The 25,332-nt window shown below is 34.3% G+C and overlaps 2 protein-coding genes across 2 annotated transcripts; one reads left to right on the top strand and one right to left on the bottom strand.

The window, feature by feature from the left end:
- Positions 1-1,215: 1,215 nt before the first annotated feature.
- LOC126773772 (uncharacterized) lies at positions 1,216-18,162 on the top strand. Its single transcript, XM_050494919.1, has 18 exons — positions 1,216-1,285; positions 8,856-9,016; positions 9,220-9,351; positions 9,842-10,021; positions 10,290-10,658; positions 10,748-11,387; positions 11,627-11,760; positions 12,018-12,176; positions 12,245-12,423; positions 12,511-12,643; positions 12,728-12,842; positions 15,053-15,127; positions 15,231-15,358; positions 15,712-15,942; positions 16,108-16,312; positions 16,487-16,638; positions 17,198-17,407; positions 17,816-18,162. The coding sequence occupies exons 1-18, from the start codon at positions 1,270-1,272 to the stop codon at positions 17,993-17,995; spliced, it is 3,399 nt and encodes a 1,132-aa protein (XP_050350876.1). The 5' UTR covers positions 1,216-1,269; the 3' UTR covers positions 17,996-18,162.
- A 285-nt stretch (positions 18,163-18,447) lies between these two features.
- Positions 18,448-24,626, bottom strand: LOC126773963 (uncharacterized). Its single transcript, XM_050495221.1, has 4 exons — positions 24,002-24,626; positions 19,466-19,715; positions 18,818-18,964; positions 18,448-18,614 (listed from the first exon to the last, which is right to left on the bottom strand). The coding sequence occupies exons 1-4, from the start codon at positions 24,554-24,556 to the stop codon at positions 18,550-18,552; spliced, it is 1,017 nt and encodes a 338-aa protein (XP_050351178.1). The 5' UTR covers positions 24,557-24,626; the 3' UTR covers positions 18,448-18,549.
- Positions 24,627-25,332: the final 706 nt, after the last annotated feature.

Below are 25,332 nucleotides of genomic sequence, written 5' to 3'. Positions count from 1 at the left end.
GATATCTGACTAATTTAATTACGAAATGCAAGGCTTTACATAGTGCTGTAGAAAAGGGGTCGCTATTAGAACTGCAGGTATTGCTGGTACATATGATTTTGTTAATTATACCATCTTAATTTTACTCCGTTACCTATTTAATATATTTATATCACTTTAAACACTAAAAACTAAACACTAAAATGTGTGTGTGTGTGTTATGTCTAGAAGATGACATATCTTAAAGTTATTGTTTAATTGGCTAACGCTCTCATTCACCAATAACAAATATATAACTTATAGGAGTTTTTTTTTCTTTATATAGGAGCTGATAGAGAATGATTACAATCGTAACAAATATATAGCATGCTTAGACGAAGCCGGCGTAGGCCTTTTACATAAAGCTGTATTCTACAACTTTATGGATATCATAGAATGGCTTGTGAACAATTATCCACAACTTGTACATCAAAAAGATTCCGTAAGTATTTTTCACAACATTGGTGATAAAACAATTATCTTATTGAATATAAATCAAATGTAAATAACGAAATATAAATAAAATGTTTAAATAATTTTGTAAGTCAAAAAATGTAATTAAAATGTAATTTTGTGATATCATTTATGTTTTTTCTATCATTGTTTGAAAGCAAAATAAAGATTGTTGATTGCTCATTGGTATACGGTATACTGTCTGACGATGGCGAGTAATGTAGGAGGTTTGACTCGAACTCTTTGGGCTAGGGCGGTGCTCACTTCTGGCCCAAGCTTCATTTTATCGATACTGGCAAATGGGTCTCCTGATAGTAAGTAGCCTCCACCCTGTAAGACACAGTAACCATCCCTTATATCGCTACCCTTGGAAACTAAGACGTTATGTGCCAGTAATTACACGGCCTCACTCACTTTTCAGAACACAACAATACTAACCATTGCTGCTTAGCGTTAGAATTTGTGTCTATATTGACAGGCCCTCACAAAGCCCCAATAGTCTATCAGCAAGTATATCGCTTATCGTTTATGTTGTGTAAAAATAACATTATATTAAAAAGTAACATGAAGCTTCTTAATAATTAAAAATATAGTTAGAAGATAGATTCAATGAATCATTTTTGGTTAAAGGAAGGCCGAACACCATTGCATTACACCGCTACTTGCCGCGACGAAGCAGCGGTCGCGTCATTGTTGGAGCGGGCGGGTGCGGACAGGGGCACGCGGGACGCGGGTGGTCGCACGCTCGCACACTACCGTGCCGCGCGCACTTCACTCACGCTGCCCGAAGCTGCGAACATGCCGCGACAGACAGGTGAGTACTCAGCCTTACTTGCTGAACTTATTTCAGTGATTACAGCTAGCAATTAACAGTGTTATAAGCACCTTATATTATGTTTCCCAAGCGAATAACAGCAAAGTATTATAAGAAAATAAACATTACAATAAAAAAGTGCGGTTCTAAGTAAAAAAATACCTAAATAATTGCCGGTTTAAAGCTATATCAAAAAAGTATATTACAAATAATATATTATGTAACGCCATATATCTAATTATAATCACCCAAAACTGCTACCTAACACTATTTCTGTAAGGATTTAAACATAGCAATTATAGCATATATTTAAATTTTATATATAATACTACTAAATATATTGCAAAACATCACGTGTACAATAGAAGAATAAAAAAATATAAACAGTAACTTGTGTCTTTCATTTAAAAAATTTCACTGCAATTAAAAATGCTATAATAATTAAATTTATATTACTAAAAGTACCTATTTTATAAACGTAACGTCATTCAAAGCGCTAGATTAGATTTCGTAAAACATAATCCTACTCTTTATGGAAAAAATAAAACCAAAAATACAAGTTCTGTTGAAAAAAAAACTGTATTTTAAAAGTTATGTAATTATTTGTATGCAGTTTTAATCATAAATAGTACTTTATAAACTTTTTTTTTAATTGTTCTAAAGTGTAAAATAAACTGTTATTTTATTATCTATTAACTTTGCGTGGAAATATTAATAAGTGATCTAAATAAGGAAATCAAAGTCAAAGTCAAAAATCTTTATTCAATATAGAAGCGTTACACTTACTTATTGATTGTCATAAATTTACCACCGGTTCGGAAATAAACACCTCAGAGAAAAACTGCATCCCCATGAAACCCATATTTAACCGATTAATATTGATTAGTGTTAGGTATTCTTATACCTGTATATAAAATTTCAATAGCTTGCAACTTTAGCATCAATATTTTTTAATCGATCAATATATTTTTTAACTGAAATATGATATAAAATTATCTTTTTTCTATTTTAAATATTAAATATTTTTGTGGTTACTAAATGCATGTTAGTAGTGAAAATACAATAATACCTAGGTATCTGACGTTCTCTACATATACAATATACGGTTCTTGTATTTATAAAAAAAATAATTAGAATAACACGAAAAATACTAGTGTGCCATATGTTTTGATTTCCAGGTAGTTTTTGTGAAAGTTCATCTGAACGGGATCTGGCTGTCATCCACCAAACTTACTTACAAATTATTCCACCGCCTGATAGAAATATGTTATATTGCTGTGTTTCTGTTTAAAGGTTGAGTGAATCAGTATCAAGCACGCACAAGAGACAAAACATCATTAGATTCCGTTATGGGCAGTGCTTTGACAGTAGTCTTGATGAGTAAAGGCAAATAAAAAAATAAAGAAAAACACTCATTGTCGTAAGTGGCGCCACAAAAAAAATTGATGACACAAAATAACAATATGTTTTAAAACAGAAACATTCCAAATATCGGTACTATTAATTATTAATCATATTAAGCATTTAACGTAAATGTAAATTGAAACTCATTCTTCAGAGATATTTTATTTTAACGCATAAAATTATAGTTTAAAGTTACTAGCTTATTTTAACCACTAGTTCATTACAATCAAATTTCAAATTTAATTTTTATTTAGACGAAAAATATTGTTCCAAATTTCATATGTTGAAAATTTTATTTTGTATAAGATTGACCTAGTGATAATTATTCCATAATTTGGTATTACATAATAAAGTGTATGTGTTAATTTGTATATCGCTTAATGTTGTGTCGGCGTCTACGAGTGTATACAACAAACTTAACGCGTCTATTTTCGTACTTGAATGTAACGTTTGTGCTGGCAGCACATGTACAAGGCGTAGACTGAAAAACAGCCTAGCTGAGACTATATTTTTTTTTTTTTTTTTATAGAATAGGAAGGCGGACGAGCATATGGGCCACCTGATGGTAAGTGGTCACCAACGCTCTTAGACATTAGCATTGTAAGAAATGTCAACCATCGCTTACATATCCAATGCGCCACCAACCTTGGGAACTAAGATTTTATGTCCCTTGTGCCTGTAATTACACTGGCTCACTCACCCTTCAAACCGGAACACAACAATATCAAGTATTGCTGTTTTGCGGTAGAATATCTGATGAGTGGGTGGTACCTACCCAGACGAGCTTGCACAAAGCCCTACCACCAGTAAAATATTTTACGACCTTTTCACCAAATTATGATATTGTTAACTCTTTTTTATGGTTTTGTACCTTAATTTTTTTGTCTTTGTTTCTTTTTGGTGAATAAATTTATTTATTATTATTATTATTATTATTACTTGCAGAAAAAAATATCGACTACTAATATTTCTTAGCAGAATCGTAGAGCACAAATAGACTATGCTATATAATGTAATAACCATTCAAATTCGGTTTTTAGTTTCAAACCAAAACTTGTACCCAGTACAGTAGTCCAAAACCTATTTTAATTTATCTAGTGTGCATTCGAAATAAGTTTTTGTGTTATTTTAATAAATGTTTACCACAATTATTAGTAAAAACCTCTATTAATATGTGAACGTCATCCAAATTAAACATAAATGACATAATATATAGCGCACGTGCACGTTGTGGAATGATCTCCCTCCTGAGGTTTACCCGGAGCGCTATAATAAGAGAGATTAAAGTTTTCAATCCTCGCGTATACAGGTTCCTTCAGGGCCGGCAATCCATCAACATCATTATGTTGCAAGTGTTGATGTGTGTCGGCGAAGGTGACCATTAACCATTAATTCTGCTAGTTTTCACCTTATAACTTTAAAAAAAAATAGCTTTAAAAGCGTTTATAAAATGAATCCTGACTCATTTCGACCGCATAACAATTTTTTCACATCGATTGCGCTTTAATCGTTATCGTTCCATAGCCGCGAGTATCATGTTGCTTTCAACATTGTTAAAAAGTACACACGGTCATATATAAACGATTAAAACTTGTAATGTATAAACACACGCAATAAGACTATATATATATATATAGCTTAATGTGATAGAAAAACTTTTTTCCGATGTAGCCGACTGTATATTTTATACATTGTATTCAAAAGTGTCCGATTATTATATCTAACTTTAGTGGCGTGTAAAGGCTTGGCTTTTAGAGGTGGGGTTGAATGTTGCGTGGTCATGAATATTATTTTATGGTAGCCTTTTCACCGAATTGATGCCCCACCCGTTATCACACCGCATTATCTAGCTGTCTATTAGTTTCGGATCTAGATTTTTCCTGACGCACTTTTATTTATATCGTTGCAAGACTGCTAATATATTTTATAACTTAAATTAAATGTACGTCAGATATTTTAAATAACCGAATTGATTTATTGTAAAGTTAACATTAATTCTGTTTAGGTTTATTAGTTTAATTTTTATTCAGTTTTACATTTAATACATAATATACTCTTTCGTTAAAGACTAACTTAAAACTTTTATACATAAAAAAAAAAACCAAATAAGCCAAATTGCATTAAAGCAGCGTGGTAGAATAAGCTCTTAGCCCAAGAGTAACGTAAGCTTATAACCAGCAGTGGTCATTATACAGGCTGCTACCTTCTATTTGATTTAATCAAATGAACAAATGATAACTTAAAGCAGAAACTTAGTTTGGAGGTGATGATGATGTTTATTTCATAGGTTTCTATTAAATAAAAAGAGATTACTTAAAGATAAGATATCTGCTATTAATGAAAAATAGTTGTTATAGTAATTACAGGACAAATGTTATTGAAGGAAAAAAAATTATTTTATTCGAAGATTTGATAATTAATCAAAAACATTTCTTATCTAGTAGCTTTTTCTTACATAAGAAAATATTATTCGCGTCTTCTTATTGCAATCTAATATAATAGTTTCCAATTGATGGCGCTCTGTTTATTTCTTAATGTTTTGGGAAAGCTTCTATTATGCTAATCTCAGTAACGATTCTGATTCTGGTTTTCAAACACGCGAACTTGTTGCTTCATTGAACAAAACATAAATTTATAAGCAATAAATATTCAAATTAGAATCACTTATATTTAGTATTTCGATAATAAATATAATCATAATAAAAAGGATACATACATTAAAAATCTTATAATTATTTAAATTACAATTAATTAATCAATATATTAATATATTTTCCCCCTTTATTTAGAATTGCGAATTAATGTAAATAGCGTAATAATCAATATATTATAAAAAGTATATACATAATAGTCTGGTCCGCAAGTCTGGTCGAGCATTTTTATGTGCTTAAAATACATGCTTTCTTACATGAAAAAAAGTGATAAATCATATTGTTGTAACAAATATTTAACAAATACATACTAGTCGTAGTTACTTTTAACAGATGCGACTTCTTAAGTCGAATAGCACAGGAATCTGCTAACCACTAACTATTCCAATTTACTCATGATATTTATTACCAAGGTATGCTCGGAAAGTTTCTAAAAAACTAGTATAAATACTAACTTATCTGAATACATCAGTATTCATTTCAACTTCTCTATATATATATATATATATATATATATATGTGTATATATATATACTAATATTACAAATTCCAAAGTAACTGCCTGTCTGTCTGTTCTTAATGGTTTAGCCACTGAGCCGCTTTGATGATGGTTTGCAGCAAGCTTAAGCCCCAATAAAGGACGCATGCTACTTTTTACCTAATACCTGCTCCCCTCACCTCCCCTCCTAATACCTGGGAGAAGGCGCGTTCAGAAACTAGTAATTTATAAATGTATATACAGTAAAGTAAAAATATTAATAAACCAATAAATGTCCTACATAAGCTACGTAGTTCCGATCGGTTGGTGCCATCGATCGACGGCCACATCATTAAACATTAACAACGTGTCTGTCTAGCTTGTTCTGTCTGAATTTAACCTTGGGACTTGTTTTACAATACAGTTAACATATCATCTTGTATTTATATAATAATTGTAACAAGAAACTCATATGAAAGATGTATATTCACCGGTGGTAATAACAATTACATTTAAGAGAAAAAAACAATACATTTTAAGGTATTACCTCAGCAATAATCTTGACATAGAATATGTTGTCGATCCAAATAAGCAGAAAGTAAATACCAAGTAATTCTTACACTGTTCCATCAATTGTGTCATACCACAATATATTTTTTCCAATAATCGTAAGAGTGGAACGCAGATTATTGATACAGTGTTTCTAGTATTATGACATCGCGCATAAGCGTATTACGCTGAAGCCAAATAGATAATAATATGAAGGCATTACAGGTCGCAACCATTCGCATTTGTTCTTTTTTATCAATTTTATCAAACTGCAATTAGAATTACTTTCGATTTCAAAAGTATTTGATATACGATATATGGTATATCAAAATTAATAATGAATATGGACCGCATAGATTGTTGTGAAGTAAAACATTTTAAGTAAAGTTAGAAAATCGTAAAATTTAAAAAGACCTGCTTCGTCTGTACATCGGTATTTCGAAGTTTTATTAAATTGAAGTGATTTTATATGTTATGGTAGTAAGAACGACTCATGTATTAAGTTTAAAAATAAATAATTATCATATGCATATGGGATAATGTTACTGCGTATGTTACGGTCTTACATTTGTCACCTTTTTTAATATACTTTTTAATGTACTTTGCATAAATAAATATGTAATACGTACCTATCCATAGATCCCCTATAACCTTGTACATTCAAATGTTAGGTACGTTTATAAAATTCAAACAATATGGCTAATTGTATGACACATGCAAATGTAATGCAGTTAAATCCGCGGGTCACGGTCAAGTCGTGATGAATTCCGATATATAAAAATATGAACTCAATATAGTTTCAGTAAAAATAAATCGATTTCAAAATCGAGGACAATCGACATCCACAATGAATTATGTGTCAAGGGGCACGTGGCTCGATTGAAATCAATGGCGTCGGCTGAAGACACGTATTCATTAGAATGCCTCCCACTACTTCATTTAGGTAATGAATGTTAGAATTTTATATTAGAGGAACGGGTTAAGAGGCATAGGAAAATATTTTTGCCATATCTTTTGAGTATATTCATTGATCGTTTTCTGCTACTGCTATCATTATAAAGGAGATGTTAATAGTGAAAAAGTGTGTTGATGAAAGTGCAATCTGTATTTCTATACCCCCATAATCTAATAGGACAGCAAATCCGGCATGATCGAAAAGAGATTAGACACACGACGGATTTGAAAGTGTAAACACTGTCAATTTCGAAACTCCAGGCTGCTTCTAAGTTTTTTTTTTGTCTCGACCTGGACTTTGAAACCAGAACCTCAGAACGTTCAGTCTTATTAGCAAGGCATTAGGACCAACGTGGTAAATAACATAAGTATAATACGAGTATTTATAAAAACGCTGTTTAACCTAAAAACTTTTCATCAAAAATTAAAAATAGAAATTTAATAACATACTTTTTTCAATTGTAATTCAAATTAAATTTTTTCAAATGTTAATAACATACTTATATAATTTACTTTGTACATTACATTGTTTTATTACTGTGTGTTTTCCATTTTAATATTAATAAAAGGTACCAAATATCAAGGTAGGCTTTAAGAAGACAAGTAACCACTCTAAGTACTCAGTTATAGACGAAAATTTTGATACAATACTTTATTTCAGTTCTGTCTGTTTATCACTTTTTACTTTGCTTTTCAGTATAAAAAATATTAACCCACAATTTAATGGTTGTTTTTAGAAAAAATACTTGGTCATAAGAGTTTCCGTTGTATTACGATAAGTTAAATAAAAAAAATCCGAATTTTTCAAATAAAATGTAGTCATTTGTAACTAGATTATATTCGATAAATTTTGAATTTTATTTCTTTTTAATTTAATAGCTCGAAACTTACTACACAACTTTTCACCTAACCATACATTTTTTTCTTGTAAGCAGAACCATGAGTAGCTTATTATTTAGTTACTAGCTATTATACTAAATATAACAATGTAACATGGGGTTTTTAACAACAATGTAAAAGTTGAATGAACTGCTATAAGTACACAAGGGACATTATTATTTAGGTCACATAGTGCCAATGCATTGAAAAGACACGCATGTAACGATTAGACACGCTTTTTATAGGAAAAAGAGATCTTACCCCATCACAAGTAACACTAACCGCTTATCTGAGGCCAAATGGTAAAAAAATCGGCATTTAAAAGGCACATATATCTCTACCTTTGTATGGTTGAGTACATTCTATACATAGGTATGTATATGTATACAAATGTATATTCGTTCGTGAATATATATTTCGCAAATCATGAAAATAAATAATATTATGGAATCTTTTTTTTTTATTAAATTCAATTCATCGTAAAAATTGAATTCGGCAGAAGATAACTGCCGTAACCCCATTAATCTATTAATACCATCGATGGCTTATCACTTTTATTATGGTGTTTTTGTTAACAAGAAGAGATAATTTAAGCGGTTGGGTAAAAAAGTGTGTTGAATCGCAAAAATAACATTCTTTATTTTTATTTTAACAGGGTTGGTTATAAAACGACACAACATACGAATATGGTGCCACGAATGCGACATGGGACGCTTACAACGCGTCGTGTGGGAGGGCCAAGGTGCAAGACTGCTTAGCGAGGTTTCTAGCCAGCCGATTGTCAAGAAATTTTTAGAAGCTGTACCTTATATAATGGTATTTAATTATTCATAAGATATTTAATACTAATAATAATTTAAACTTTTTTAACCACTCCGTTTAGATTAACGAGTTATTTTTTTAATGTACTTTTTATTTGTTTATTTGATAGATACAATATACACAATAGCCATTTTCTTTAATTGTTGCTTTTACTGACATGTTGTTCAATTATTTTAGTATTATACTTTTATTTGCAGAACACAATCCGTGACATCCACAGCTCTGTAATTCAAAATGACTTGGAAGGTTTAATGAAACTCACAGCCGACCCAATACCGCCTCAAGCTCTATCTAGCAGAGATGCGAATAATTTGACAGCTATGCACAAAGTATGGTCATATTTTGAAAGCCGATATCCAAATACTTAATTGCAGTAGAATATAACAACATTGAATTGATTTTTACTTTATTGATGTTTTTACATAATTTTTAAAAACTTCGAATGCTATTTATTGATAAATGTATAGTATATTTATTACACAAATGAAAAAAGACTATTTGTATGTATGTTCATTTTGTATGTATATACACCTATCTAATAGCGGACTATTATATTTTATTTGTTATATAATCACTGTCCAAATTATATCCACTTGTTAAAATTAATATGTACCGCATAAAGTTAATATTTTTCATGTTTTTTATTTTGAATAACATCCACTACTACAAGCTTATAAAAAATATATTTAAAAAAAAAAATGCATTCGTAATTTGTTAATAGAATAACCAAACGTGCCTGTTCTAAATATTTTTCATCATATTTGTCATCCGAATGTGTAAAGTATATGTAAAGTATGTTACTTAACTCTATATTCTTAGGCTGCTGGTCTGGGTCACGGTAGTATACTGAAGTACATTATCGAAAGATACCCTGAAGGCATAAATGATACAGACAATGATGGTCGCACACCTTTGCATTATGCTGCTATAGTAAAAGATGAGCAACATACGTATAACACTCTTATAAGCTTTGGAGCTGATGAAGGTGCAGTCGATAATGTAAGTAAAAGATAAAGACACTTTTAGTCTATACAAGGAACAGATAATATCAATACCTACATTTTATGGCAATTTTTATAGTAATTTATTATTTACTCTCCACCGAGTTAACATCCGTGCTCTTGTTCAGCTCAAATTTATTATTTGCGCACTTTGTTTTTCTATATGATTGCTTAATAGCGCATAAAACTAAATATATTATTTAAGCTTGGAATCTAATATACATCAATCACATCTTAATTATAAATAAGTTACTCTTACATTTTAGAAAAATAAAACACCAGCGTATTATGTCAATAGGGCTCACGATATTGATAAGAATATTTTTAAAATGTTGCCTGAAGCACCAAGAACACCATCTAGTGCTTATCCAGCTTCGTGGGATTGGAAAATATTAGGCACCGACTACATTGGTAATTTAAATAAAAAGTCCCGAAAGAAAAATTTAAAGGCATCCAGTGAAAATATTTCTTCAAAAAACAACACGAATACTATATCGGATAGTGTAGAAATTAACAATAGTTTGATGAAAAATAGCAGTACGCATGAGCTAATTAGTGGTTTACCAGATTTAAATGATAGTGAGAAACTTCATGCAATTAGTAATGATTCTAACGAAGAAGATGCACATAATGAGGTACGCATGGCATGTAACAAAATGGTTTTAATTAATTTGCATTGCTTTTTAAAAATAAACATTTGCATGAATCATTTTTTTTATTTTAGGATACAACTGAAACTGAAAACGTAAAGGAAAACAGTGAAAAAGATATTTCTGAAAGCACTGATATGGCTGATGAAAAAATTGATATAACATCAACTGAAAATGCTCACCCTGACTTTATTGACAAAAATGATATTGAAGACATAGAAAAAAGTGATGATAAAGATGTAAACCACGAGAATACAAATAGGACGGTTGAAGATACTGATGATAAGAATAATGAAACGGAAAATGTTAATCAAACTAATGAAGACATGAAAGCGGACGACATCGATACAACCGTAGGCAATAATAAAATCTCAGGTGAAAAAGATATTGAACCAGATAAAGAAGAGACCACTGAAAATGTTGATGAGAGCAACGATACAGCAACTAACGAAGTGACAACACAACAAGAAGATATAAGTGAAATCCCCGAGATTGAAAGTAACGAAGTTATAAAAAAGGAAAGTAACGAAATAGATAATCCATACGATAACTCGGAAAGCACACCTCAAGAAATAAACGAAAATGAAAATAGTAATGGTCATAGTACACATGAAAAAGCTAATGACTATGATCATAACGACCATCTTCAATCCGATTCAATAAATGAGGAGAAAGACCATGAAGAGGATGCCTCTAAAACTACACCGAATGAAGGTAATAATAGTGATAATCCTGAAGATGATGATGATGTACAAGTACAAGGAAATTCTCACCCAGAACACCATGTCATTCACACTAAAAGCGCTACATTAAGACAAAGCAATGGCAGTGCCAAAAGAGGTGATATCAGCGCCTCTTCTGGTTCTACACACGAAATATAATTATACTCACCTTACTATATTATTACGGGGTCCCTGACGAGTTCAATATTTTTGATTGTTTTGCTAATTAAGGAAACCTCATCAACGGCCGAAATATACAGGAAAGTCTTATAGAAGGTATAATTAGCAGTGAAGCTGAACAAGAAACGCAAGACGCAAGTATCACTCAAAGAGATGGCCCATATCACGACGACATTCTAATTGTAGTAAGTATACGCAATAAATATCACAATTCGCCATGATGTTACAGGTAACTTTAAAGATAAATATTAAACTTACTTGTGGTGTTTTAGAGTAGAAACGACGTAGCACTCTGCATACTTCACAAACACTTCTCAACACCAAAACATAGATTAATTTGCTAGCTTCTTAGGATATATGTTGAACTTAGCCCGCGAATGCCTAACACTTGAATAAATTAGCAATAATTTTTGATAGTATATCATATTTATTTATTAAACAGGACAATGAAATAGATCCGGAAGTAACTGATTTAATCAATACAGCTAATATGGAAATGTTAGCAACTTTGGTATTAAACGGAGAGGGATCTAGATTAATTGGACGACAGTCTAGAAATACAGAATTGCAAGCGTTTTTGAACAATGTACCTACTTACATGGTAAAATATTTTGTAATATTGATTATAAAATAGTGATATTTTGTTAGTAACGTTATTTTTGTTTTTAGCAAAAAATAAACAAAGTTCATGTAGCTGCAAGAGAAGGTAATTTAAAAGATTTGCAAGCAGCTTTAGACCGACGAAAATTTGCAATCGCTCGAGATCCAATTTCACCAAATGGAGCTACCCCTTTACACGTGGCTACAGTTTTTGGAAAAAGCAACATTATGAAATATTTAGGGGGAAGGTAGGAAAAAACATTATGAAAATATATTTTATGATAAGAATGTAACTTGTATAAAAAACCATTTATCTTTATTATACTATTTTGAAGATTTCCTGAGACACTATCTGCAGTGGATTTTGAAGGGAGAACTGCTTTACATTACGCTGCAGTATTGCCAGATAACGGTCATTATTACAATGTATTGCAACAGTTAGGCGCTAATTCAAAAGATTTGGATGATGTAAGATTTCATTATTATTAATGTTTCTTCAACTGACAAAAAATATTTAGTAAAATTATTTTATAAGCATTTATGATCTTCCAGAATGGTCGTTCCGCTGAAGATTACCTTAGAAATCTAACTCTGTTTCCATTTAGGCAAATGTTAAGAGATTTCAGTATCAGCGACGAGACAGCCGATGCAATGTTTTCAGATAAAGGTATGTAGACAAATAAAATACTGGCGTAAACCAGTCCTCCTACCAATGAACCAATAGGTACCATGAAGATTAAGAAAATAATACTCTTAATTTGTTATTTAAATTAAATTTAGAAAAACTTTTAGATAAATGTAATGAACTCTCTTAATGAAATAATGAGTATATGATTGTTAGCTATAGCGTTTACTTAAACTAGTGAAAATAATATAAATGTATTTAGTGCCAGATGACCGCGTATCATCTCGACGTAACTTAGACATACCAGAAGCATTGGAAACTTTAGAGCGGTGCTATCGACTTCTGGCATCTGCTAGGCCAGGACGAACTCCACTATCTGCATCGTCTAATAATGCTACTCCACCTCATGTATTAGGCAGATTTCTCAAAAGACAAGTGTTCGATTTAATCAAATACAGAATCACAAAACTTGGTCATAATCTATTTGATGTTATTTGGCCGGCTGTCAAAAAATTACCTGATAACAGGAATATTATACAAACAGTAGAGGAAGATTTTGCCGGCGGAATTTCAGCCCCTGATTATTACGTTTATGATGTATTTGGTGAATTTTTGTTGCCACTTATCAAGGATATTCATAATATTAACATTCAAGCAGATTTGTCTGAACATCCTACATCAGACTTTACTAAAATCACACTATCATCACAGTCAGAACCTTTAGTTGAAATAAACATCGACCCTAGTGACGAATTCGTCCTTTCAGGAACTATAGAATGTTCAAGAAATATAGATGGTTTTGATTTACCGCTTAATCTTAAAATTGGTAAATTAGAAAGTATTGAAAGAGTAATTACAACCATTTTAATGAGGGAAGACTTTACACTAATAACAGGACAATTCAATGCTAAGTCGGACCATAAAGGAGGTACCTATTACACATTAAATGAAATATTAGAAAAGCCTTCTGAAGTATCTGCTATTTTAGCATCAGCTGGATTATTAATACCTCTATGTGATAGAGACGAAATTGATGATTGTAACCGCCTCCATGGAAAATATTGGCCATACGCGCGCGGCGTATTTATCAGTGACGATAAAACTATAGCCATTTGGATTAATGTACACGATCATTTACGCGTACTCATTTCCACGCCTGCTGATTCACCGGGAGATATTGGTATTACATTTACCAAACTGTATCATATAATGACATATTTACATAATAAACTTGATTTTGTTTGGGATCACAAACTTGGTCACTTGTCGAGTCGACCAACTTTTCTAGGAGCCGGTATTCGTTTTAGTCTAATAGTGAACATTCCTGGTTTAGCAAAAGATACTGATAATATTAAATACTTGTGCGCCATGAGAGGGTTACAATATAGAGAAACACTAAGTTCAGATATTGCTAGAATCAGTAATTATCAATGCTTGAACATGTCAGAGTTCAATTGTTTTAACGACTTCGCTACAGCAACATCGAACCTTTTACACTTAGAAAAAGATTTATCGATGCAAAATTCTGCTCACGTAGCTACGATGCTAAGTAATATATTTCGAAGAAAAAGAAGCAGTTTGGCTGATATTCACGAATCCGTAGATCGATTTCAAGAAAATCATTAATTTAATAATTTAAACGTAATAAGTACACTTAAATTTAGTTTTTTACACCAGTTCATTCGAATACATTAATTGAAAAGACAAAAGTGCGTTGTAAAAAATATAATATCTACGGATTGACTTTATTAAGAGTAAAATAGACAACAAATATTTAGGTCAGTATTGTAACTTGTTATTTAAATGTTTTAGAAAAAAATGTGTCAGTGTGAATATTTCAAGAGTTTGCTGAGCTATCACAATCGTATATCACGTAGGCTTAAATAAATCTTAAAGCTTATTGTAGAGCACAATAAACAGCACAAGCACTTTTGTCTTTCCAATATTTTGTATTTTATCTAATGTCAAAATAATTTATACGCTTATTGTATTTTAGAAAAGCTTTTTATATACATTATAATCGATAACAAATGCGGTATATAATGATTAAATGTAACATACTTTTATGTGAAAGAAAGAAATCTATTTATAATCAGTCATTAGAACAACAACGTTTTATAAGTCATTTTTACTTTTGTATTTTTTTCATTATTAAGTTCGATCGATCTATTTTAAACAAACACGTATGTTCTTTTAAACGCCTAGCGCTATTATATTGAAGGCCATCTTAGTGAATAATTGATTTCTTACAGGTACAAGCCATGCCGTTAACGGCCATATGGACATTCCCATCTTTCATACTGAAGAAGGCAGATACCTTGCAAAGTGTAAGCTTTTTATAAATATTGTTTTAAAGTTTATGTTAGTTGAAAATGGATAGAAAAAGTGTTAATAGTACCACCGATGTATTGGACTTCGAAATATTTACAGCACTTGGCGATCCTTTAATCAAAGGTCTAACCGAAGTGGCTAATATTAAACCGAAAGATCCCGTAGCGTTTCTTGCAAGTTTTCTTCACAATTTTCCCGAAAACGAGAAGCCTCGATTAGGAACACAGGTCATTATATTTATTACTTAATTGAATTAAAAAATGTTAATAGTAGTACTTGTATAATAATATAGACCGTCAGAGACTACCATTTGTATGATGATGTTTTGCTATAACAGAATAAAATGATACGCTTAAATGAATGTAAACAATAAAATGAAAATATTTTAAGCCAAAGGTCTTTGTATTGTCATGCTAAATTCAATGTGTTTTGTACACACGCCTTACGTACGCCTTTTTTTCTTCGAATACTTCATTTTGTTTTTAATAATTTAATTTAATTATTATTAATAATAAAAAAATATATAAAAGTAATAGTTGTAATTATTCGGTAATTGACTCATTAAATCACAAAAAAACAGGAAACAAATGTGTTGGTAACAAAAGAAGCTCCTGAAGTTGACAATGAGCATCCGCCGTTTGATTATAAGGACGGGCCTAAAGAGATTATCGTTGAAGAAACAGAACATGTAGCGAATGATCGCACACGTACTGCTACCCGACCACACAAGCCAATAGACGTAATCACAGTGGATCCCCAACTAGAAACTAGTCCTGATACTCCCGAAACAGCTCTCACAAGTGCTAATAGAGTAAGAAAGCATATATACTTTAAATTTTCCCTTTACAAATAGAATTTGTTATATAGCATTATTTTATTATATTGTCATACGAAGATAAGATACGATAAATATATTTTCGAAGAATTTATTTAACTTATTATTGCGTTTTAAATTACTAATAAAGTTTTTTTTAAGGACGAGCATGGGCAATCTATGTTACACTTTGCAGCTGCGCGAGCTCATACAAACAATGCCTTATTTCAACTACTACAGGAATCAGACATTAGCCTTGGATACCGAGATGAGTTGTATCGCACTGCACGTGATGTCTCTATACAAGCTAATGTATTAGAGAATACTGCTGAAATCGACCGATGGGTCCTGCATTTAGCTGCTAGAGGTATTTCATCTCGAGTTTTTATTTAAATGTAGTAGATCCCATTACTTTATGCATAGATTATCTCGTATACCCGTTTTTAATCGTATACATCGCAAATATACATTAATATGCAATGAATATATAATGACTAAACTTTCATAGTCTCGTAGATTCTAATAATTAAAATTGTTGCAGGAAAGTCAGACAAAATAATGGAATTGTTGCTTCAAGGATACGATCATATATTAGACGTAGTAGACGATGAAGGAGTTCCAATATCCGACGTAGTTGTTCAACGGGGCGATAATGAAATGAGCAATCTTCTTGCATCGATTCCACCTTTCGAGGTAATTGATCTTTTATCTCCTAATCTATCGATTCATAGAGTGATAACAAACAATAACGAAGTAGACTCACACACCAACATTATATTAGGCTGTAGTATTTAATGGAAGAAACTACTCTAGAAGATAATCTTTTCGTAATTTATTTTGTTCCGTTTATAAATACTAACTTAACACTTTTTTAACTTCTAAAATATCTTGAACATAAGATCTGTATACTTTATTTTTTATAAATTATTTAGGATTTGAATAGGTATACTAATCGAGAGAATTGTTCGTGAGATTATGTAATAGACTCATATACTCCTAATCTAATTTTGATTTCATTTTAAAGAAGAAGAGACATTGTGTTCAACTAATCACCCGCTAGAAATGTTTATAAGTAAGGTCGTTGATATTTAAGATTCGTTTTTCTGTTTCAATATTTTGACATAATTTAAAACAATATTCAGTAGCAAATTTTAATAAAAATAAAATAAAAAGTAACTTAAGTTACTCTTTTTTACTTTTTCGATTTTTTTTTTTTTCTTTAGAGCTTATTAGAATTATGTTTTGTTTTAAGGAATCAAGGGAAGCACTCCAGGGCGCAATACGTCACGGTGACCTCTCCAGTGTTCAAGAATTGCTTTCAGTGGAAGGCGGCCGCACGCTCGCCCTCGCACAGAACGCACTCGGCCGCAACGCATTACATATCGCCGTGTTAGCGCAACACGAGGACATCGTGGAACATTTGGTTAATACTTACCCAGAAATACTACGCCTCGGTGACAATGTCAGTAACTTGTATTATCACAAATAATATTAATCATCGAAGTAAAAATATTTCCTTAATTATATAAAGATTTTCTCAATGATTTTAGAATTTATTTGATCACCATAAAAAGCTAAAATCGAAGACATTGTATAATAGCGGATTAACCTACAAATTAGCCCTTAGGAATAATAAAATAAAAAAGGGAAAACGAATATATAAAAAAACGGAAATGTCTCGTTATGTATATCACTCTATATTGAATTATGCTTAACTATGTTTGTGTGTGTAATATCGATTACAATTGAACAGACATCAATCCATAAATTCTATTCTAATAATAATATCTTTCATTTTACAGAAGATATTTATTCTAAAAAGCGCGAGAGGAGTTGGCTTATTTCAAATCATCTTTTATTTATGTTACAGCTGGAGCGCACTGCATTACATTACGCGATGGGCGTTGAAAAGATGGAATCCTTAAGCCACATACTCATACGAGCCGGTGCTAAACGGGTACTTAAAGATCTTAAAGGTCGACAGCCGTCATACTACTTCATGAATAAATCCGATATTTTACGCCTTAAAGAGGAAGAAGAAGCGTATTGACATGGAAGTGTTATGGGAAAATTGACGAATGGGCAAGACACGAGAGAACGATGATCCTTAGCATGTTTTATAAATACTACAGTTTCTGTCATATATATATATACATTTATTTCAAATTTATGATAGAATTAAGTAAAAATTGGAATATAAAGTTTATCTACTGTTACACAATTCATACTATTGAACTCACCGCTATTTATGTAACATTTATGTTAATTTTTTAGGCTAGTTTGTCTACTTACGATTAGAATAGTATTTTCGAATATTTTAAAGTATTTTAGTATCTGCTTGTAGGGACCCTTAAACTAACTAAGCAATTTATGAATTTAGTAAATTTTCTTAATAATAAAACTATCACAGAATAAAGCACTTGTTTATTTTAACACTATATGGTAAACAATAAACTATAATAACAACAAAAATAAAAACAAACTTTTAAATAAGTAGTGCATATTATAATAAAGTTATTCTAAAAACTCAAAGTTTATCTAAAATATTCCCACAAAATAACTCCGAAAACAAACTTCATAATCATTATTATAAACACTATATCTTCATTGCGTAAGGGGTTGCCATGGAATAGGATTTATGTACATTCGAGACACTGATCCACGCATACCTTGGAAATAAATAAATTTTGTAGTATACAAATAAACAAATTAATTACAGAAATATTTATGAATTTCCTCTTTAGTCAAACGTTCCTAGATTTCAATAAATAAAAAAAGAAAATTACACCTTTTAAGACCCACAGTTACCAGGTAAACCAATAAGTAAGTAAGTCGCACCATAAGTATTATAATATTTAAAACATATACTAACTAAGTTCTCCTTGATTAAGAGGCACGGGCAGAGGCTTGTTCTTACTATTCCGCAGCCAATCTTTGTACGCTCGCTCGCCCTGGACACGACGCCGCTCGTCCTCGATCGCAAGACGCGCAGCACGACGTTCGGCTCGAGTTTTCAGTACTTATATATTAAGGATATATAAGGATAAAAATAACTTTATGTAATGTGTTTAAAACTAATTAAGAAATATGTTTAAATTTATATATACATTAACCAAATCGATTTAATCCAATTTTCTATACATAGGTATGGCATATTCAACTTTAATTAGTTAAGATGCTTAGAATAACAAATTAGAGGTATAAGTAAACTTATTTAAATAATAGAGATAATCTTAAGACAGTATTGGAAATTATCATGTCTGTAAATTCATAGAAAAAAAAATTTATCACCAAGGTCAAATCGTTTGCCATGTATGGCCGAATTATTGAATCCAGGTATCGATTAAAACCAGTGTGGAAATTTTTGGAAGTTATTCCCAACTGACATGTTAGTTTCGTTTTCATTTCGTTTGTTCCGTAAAGAGTACATATGTACATACGTATAAGCAATGTAAGCGGCTTATACGAAAGTATATTATATATGCGATATATTTATAATAATGCGATAAATTTAACATACATTTCATCTCCTCCTCCTTTTTTCTTATCCATTCTGTCAATTTTTCCTCTTTAGTTTGGTGTCGCTTCCTTCGTTCTTGTTCAAGCTGTTCATTGTGGCGATACTGCTTCATGATTTCTTCGGCTTTACGTCGCTCATTCTGCATGCGCTTACGCTCTAACCATCGCCGAAATGACTCCTCACGCTGTTCTTGTGTGGTTGTCGGTATAACTTGGATTTTAGTTTTTTCCATGCGCGCCTTTTCTCGCTTCTAATATGCATCTCAATTAGTTATATTTATATAAAAGAGGATATCAGATACATCTAAGCATACAATAAAAATGTGACAAAGGTATCAATGGAAGAAAAGGTAAAAAAAACCTTAGAAGAAATTGTGTTTTTGCCTCTGCAATGTCCAAATATTATTATTTTTTTATGTATATTCGATAAGTACCTAAACCAAACCTAGATCAAAAACAAAAATAAATAATATCAATGAATTTTATTTTTATTCAATTTTATAATAATAATAATATAATAATAATAAAAAGCCTACAACGTAGCCTTGATATGTTACAGGTTCCTCAACGAACTCATAATTTACTCCAAAAAGCAATCATCCTGAACACATGCCGCCTCACTCGCAAGTTCCTTACGACTTCATCTATCTCATCTTCCTATACAATCACATAGACCCTACTCGCGCTTGGCTACGGCCCGTGTGTTTAGGTTTTTGTTACCTCATAAGAGAGGAAATGTAAAATAAAAATATAATATCTATCCGTGTAGTGATTAAGAAAGAATACATTTCACTGCCCCTCTCATTCCCATGGGTGTCGTAAGAGGCGACTAAGGGATATCTGAGCGACCATCTGCTCATCTGGTGGTAGGATCTTAAACATCCGCCTGGCCTGTTACCACCGTACGCATGGTGAAAAACTCGTGAAGTGGCTTGCAGCCGCGTTTCGAGGTCAGTCAGCGTACAGCCAGAGCCCGAGCGAGTATTGCCGCGACGGGTGTTGGTCCAATGGAGACGGCTGTTGAACCAATGCCAGGGGAAACTGTATTGACCTGCCGGACAGGGAGACCCGAAGAAACGGCTGTTCCGCTGGCCGCCCGTGGCATAGTGCAGGGGCCCGAGCGTGCCTAACCAGCTCGTGAGGCTGCCCCACCAGGCCACGCATAATCTCGGGGTGGACCGTCGTGCCGGTTGGTGACCGGACGGTGGGGTCCCGGCGGCCACTTCCGGGGGGGTTTTGGGGGCCCTTCCGTCCGGCGGGTCAGTGTATTTTTCCTTTTAGCAACCACTTGGGGAAACACGCCTCCACACTTTGCCCATCCCTATCGTGGCAATACGTCGCTCGCTTCACGTCTCTTTTCCATTTTTTTTTTCCCAAATGGTAGCGCAACAAAACAGAAATAACGGTCGTACAGCGGTGCACACCCCCACCATACCCTCGCTGTTTGAGGTCGAGTTCTCTAACATCCGTGGACTCCACACTAACTTCAACGCTGTCCACCACCATCTCGAAACAGCACGGCCAGCAATGTTGTTTCTCACGGAGACACAAATAATCCGTCCTGCCGATACCAGCTACCTTAATTATCCCGGCTACACGCTTGAAGAATCCTTCAAAGCGAAAGCCGGAGTATGCTTGTTCGTCAGGACGGATATTTGCTTTCACCGACTGCGCTGCTTGGAGGACCCCTCCTTCTCCATGTTGGTGGTACATGTGGACCTGGTTCGTCAGAGCCGAATCTACATGTGCCTCTACAGATCCCACAATGGTGACTTGGAGACAAGCCGATTATTTGACCATCTTAGTCGGGTGGCAGATGCTGCGCAAGAGCAATATCCTAACGCGGAATTGGTGTTTTTGGGGGATTTTAATGCTCATCATGAATCATGGTTGAAATCCCTCAAAACTGACCATGCTGGAAGAACTGCTCATGCTTTTGCTCTCACACACGACTTAACCCAACTGGTTGATCAGCCCACCAGGATCCCAGACATTGATGAGCAAGCGCCTTCTCTACTGGACCTTCTGCTGACTTCTCACCCGGTGGAATATCAGGTTGTGGTTCAGGCTCCTCTTGGCTCTTCGGATCACAGCCTTATATCTACCAGAGTGCCACAGGCCAAGCTGCCGCCACTAGCGGTATGCAAACATCGCGTTTGGCACTATAAGTCGGCAGATTGGGACGGAATGCGCGATTACTATGCGTCGGTCCCTTGGAAGGAACGTTGCTTCAGTGGGAATAACTCAACAGCTAGTGCCGCTGCTGTTGCTGACGAGATCATGTTGGGAATGAAATACTACATTCCTAGCTCAGATCTCATCAGTAGGTGTACGCGTAACCGTTGGTTCACTCGTGAATGTGCCGATGCTGTATCATCTAAGCAGGCGGCATATCGCAAGTGGATCAACGGCTGCATTAGCGGGGCATCTAACATTGACTCACTGAAAGCAAACTACAATAAAAATTCCAAGTCCTGTAGAAAGGCATACACGAGAGCGGATGCACAGCGCATTGTACAGATTGGTCATGACCTTGTTTCGCATCCTAGGGGCTCCCGTAGCTTCTGGCGTCTGACCAAGTCTGTGCAAAACAATTTCTGCCAACCTTCGCTGCCACCGCTCAGAAATCCGGACGGATCGACCAAAACGGTCCACAGGTGATCTTCTAGCGTACGTAACACACCTCTGGGGTGAAGCTATCGACAAGCATGGAGAATCGTTGGCTGTCAGCCTCGATATCTCCAAGGCTTTCGACAGGGTCTGGCACAGAAGTCTTCTCTCCAAGCTGCCGGCATATGGTCTGCCTGCTCAGCTATGCACCTGGATTGCCAGCTTCCTACACAAGCGTAGCCTTCGTGTTTTAGTTGATGGTTGCGCTTCACAATTCTAGGTAGTGAATGCTGGGGTCCCCCAGGGATCTGTGCTATCTCCCACACTCTTTCTTTTGCATATCAATGATATGCTCTCTCTTGGGAACATACATTGCTATGCAGACGATAGTACAGTTCAGGTGGATACCACGGACGCGCAGTGGCTGGGCGAGCCGAAATTGAGGAGAGGCGGAGGGATCTTGTCATTGAACTCGATAGGACGTTCGCCAAATGGGGTCTGATAATCTTGTTGAGTTTAATGCCAAGAAAACACAGGTATGCGCTCTCACGGCGAAAAAGTCAACATTTTCCCCCTCTTCCCTCCCTCTGTGGTACTCCGCTGGTGATGCAAAGCAAAATCGCCATGCTGGGGATTGACGTTCGCTGCGACCTTAGTCCAAGGGATATTACATCGAGGCTGTTATAAAAACAGCTTCACGGAAACTCGGAGTTCTAAACAAAGGTGCGGCGTTTTTTCACGCCACAACAACTGTGCCTGCTGTACAAAACACAGGTACCGTCTTGCGTGGAATATTGCTCGCACCTTTGGGATGGCTCCGCTAAGTACCCACTTGAGGCCTTGGACCGGTTGCAGCGACGTGTCGTACGCATTATTGGCGACGTAAAGGTCACAAACACCCTTGAACCTTTACAATTGCGTCTTGAGATAGCAGCACTGAGCGCTTTCTACCGACTGTATCACGGCGAGTGCTCTGAGGAATTATTCTCTCTAATTCCTGCTTCCCCCTTCCTTCTTAGGTCCACGCGAGCTAGTTCTCGATGTCACCGCCTAACTGTGACATCAATTCCATCGCGAACAAAGAAATTTGGCAACTCCTTTCTTTGTCGCACTTCCAAAAAATGGAATTCCTTACCAGCTCACGTGTTCCCCTCCTCTTACAACCCGGGTTCCTTCAAACGAGGCGTGAAGAGGCATCTTGCGGGCCGAAAAGGCGAGGGCGGCTAGTGCAGAACGTTTTTCCCGTCTGTACTGGCCGTCGTCGCGTTTAGACTCTACTACCACTTACCATCAGGTGGAGTAGAGTCATTTGCCCTCCCGGCGAATATAAAAATAATAATAATAATAATATCCTGGGACATTTTTCACACACGGCCATCTGATCCCAAATTAAGCTTGTACAAAGCTTGTGCTATGGAAACCAGACAACTGATATACTGCATATACTACTTTTCTTTTGTAAATACATACTTATATGGATAATTACACCCAGACTGGTGGTAGGGCTTTGTGCAAGCTCGTCTGGGTAGGTACCACCCACTCATCAGATATTCTACCGCAAAACAGCAATACTTGATATTGTTGTGTTCCGGTTTGAAGGGTGAGTGAGCCAGTGTAATTACAGGCACAAGGGACATAAAATCTTAGTTCCCAAGGTTGGTGGCGCATTGGATATGTAAGCGATGGTTGACATTTCTTACAATGCCAATGTCTAAGAGCGTTGGTGACCACTTACCATCAGGTGGCCCATATGCTCGTCCGCCTTCCTATTCTATAAAAAAAAAAAAAAAAAGACTCGGGACAAACATGTTCATGCACACAAATGTCTGTCCTGGGTGTTTTTTATTTAGGGATTTTATTTTGGGATTAATGTAATAAGATATTAATCAATAAAATTATAATTTCTAATAAAAAAAACTTCATTTACCTGTTGCTCTTTACGTTCTAACCACTGCTGAAAAGCTTCTTGTCTTTTCTTTTCATTACGCTCGCGCTCTTCTTTAGCAGTCGTTGTAGTTGAAAGCGAAGCGACGGATAAACGAAATGTATCAGCACCATCGTCACGGTAAGTACGGCCACATCTTGGCGTGTCCTCATCACGTACAGTTTCTTCCTGACCAATAAGTCTACATGACTTTCTTTTTATACTAACAGAAGATGCACTGGATATGCGTCCAGTTAAGAAAGGAGTAGAGTTACTCCTATAAGAACTATGCGGATGTGGTGTAACGTCTTCAACACAAGAGAAGTCTGTATGTAATGATGTGACAGAATGAGTGGATTTTACTTTCTCTATATAAATAGCCGGATTTATGTACCGGGTTTTACTTTTTCTCGAAGCTAATGACTCATTATCGCTGTGGTACTGAATATTCTCCCCGGCGCCATCAAATACATGATGTGAGCTCTTTAGGCTAATTTCGTATTTAGATCGATTCCGAGCGCTATCGCCAAAGTTCCCTTGGTCGATGTCACTCGCCATAACATCAAAAACAAAATACCATATTTACTAATTCCAGAATAAGAAAATAAAAGATACGAAATAAAAAGTAGTTACGTAAATAAGGCCTTTAAAAAATTGGCATACGTCAAAATATTATTTTCATTCTAAAAATGAACGTCACCAATAATATCACCAGTGTGTTAGTTAGTTTTTTTTATTGTATTAAAACGCCTGCAAGTCTTTTTTTTTATCATTTGATGTCTGTCTTTTTACATTAAGGCGAAGTTCGTGCAATCCGTACTAAAAAAGTTATATGTTCGTTAAACGTATTCAAAGAACATATTATAAACACTGGGTCACACTGGGTGCTTAAGTACTTAATAGTAGCATGCGAAAGCGCTCCTCGTTAAGACGGAAGGGTACCGCTGGTTTTTAGTGGTTGTTCCGATGTTCGGGGCACACTCGGCGCCTTGGACATCGGCGAGCCCCACGTACCCCCCCCCCCCCAACACTGTTCCCGTGGGGGAAACGCGTAACGCGTTTTTCCAACGTAAAAAAAAGACGTCACTGAACTAAAGTTTATGGACTTTTGGTTAAAATTTATGTTTTTTCTAGAGTATCGAGATCGAAACGAGGATGAATACTGTTAAATTTGGTTTAACTCAGTACCGTATATACAAACCGAATCAAAAACCTGAACAATTTTGAAATCTGTGTGTCAAACGTGTACCACACTTATACCACAAAAAATAGTGATGGTCTTTTATAAAGTATAATTATCTAAAATTGTAAAACACTAATCACTTATTCATAAT

Source organism: Nymphalis io, chromosome 15 (assembly GCF_905147045.1).
Source record: "Nymphalis io chromosome 15, ilAglIoxx1.1, whole genome shotgun sequence".
NCBI lineage: Eukaryota > Metazoa > Arthropoda > Insecta > Lepidoptera > Nymphalidae > Nymphalis > Nymphalis io.
Note: the sequence above shows the minus strand (reverse complement) of the source record. Positions and strands in the feature narration are given on the sequence as shown.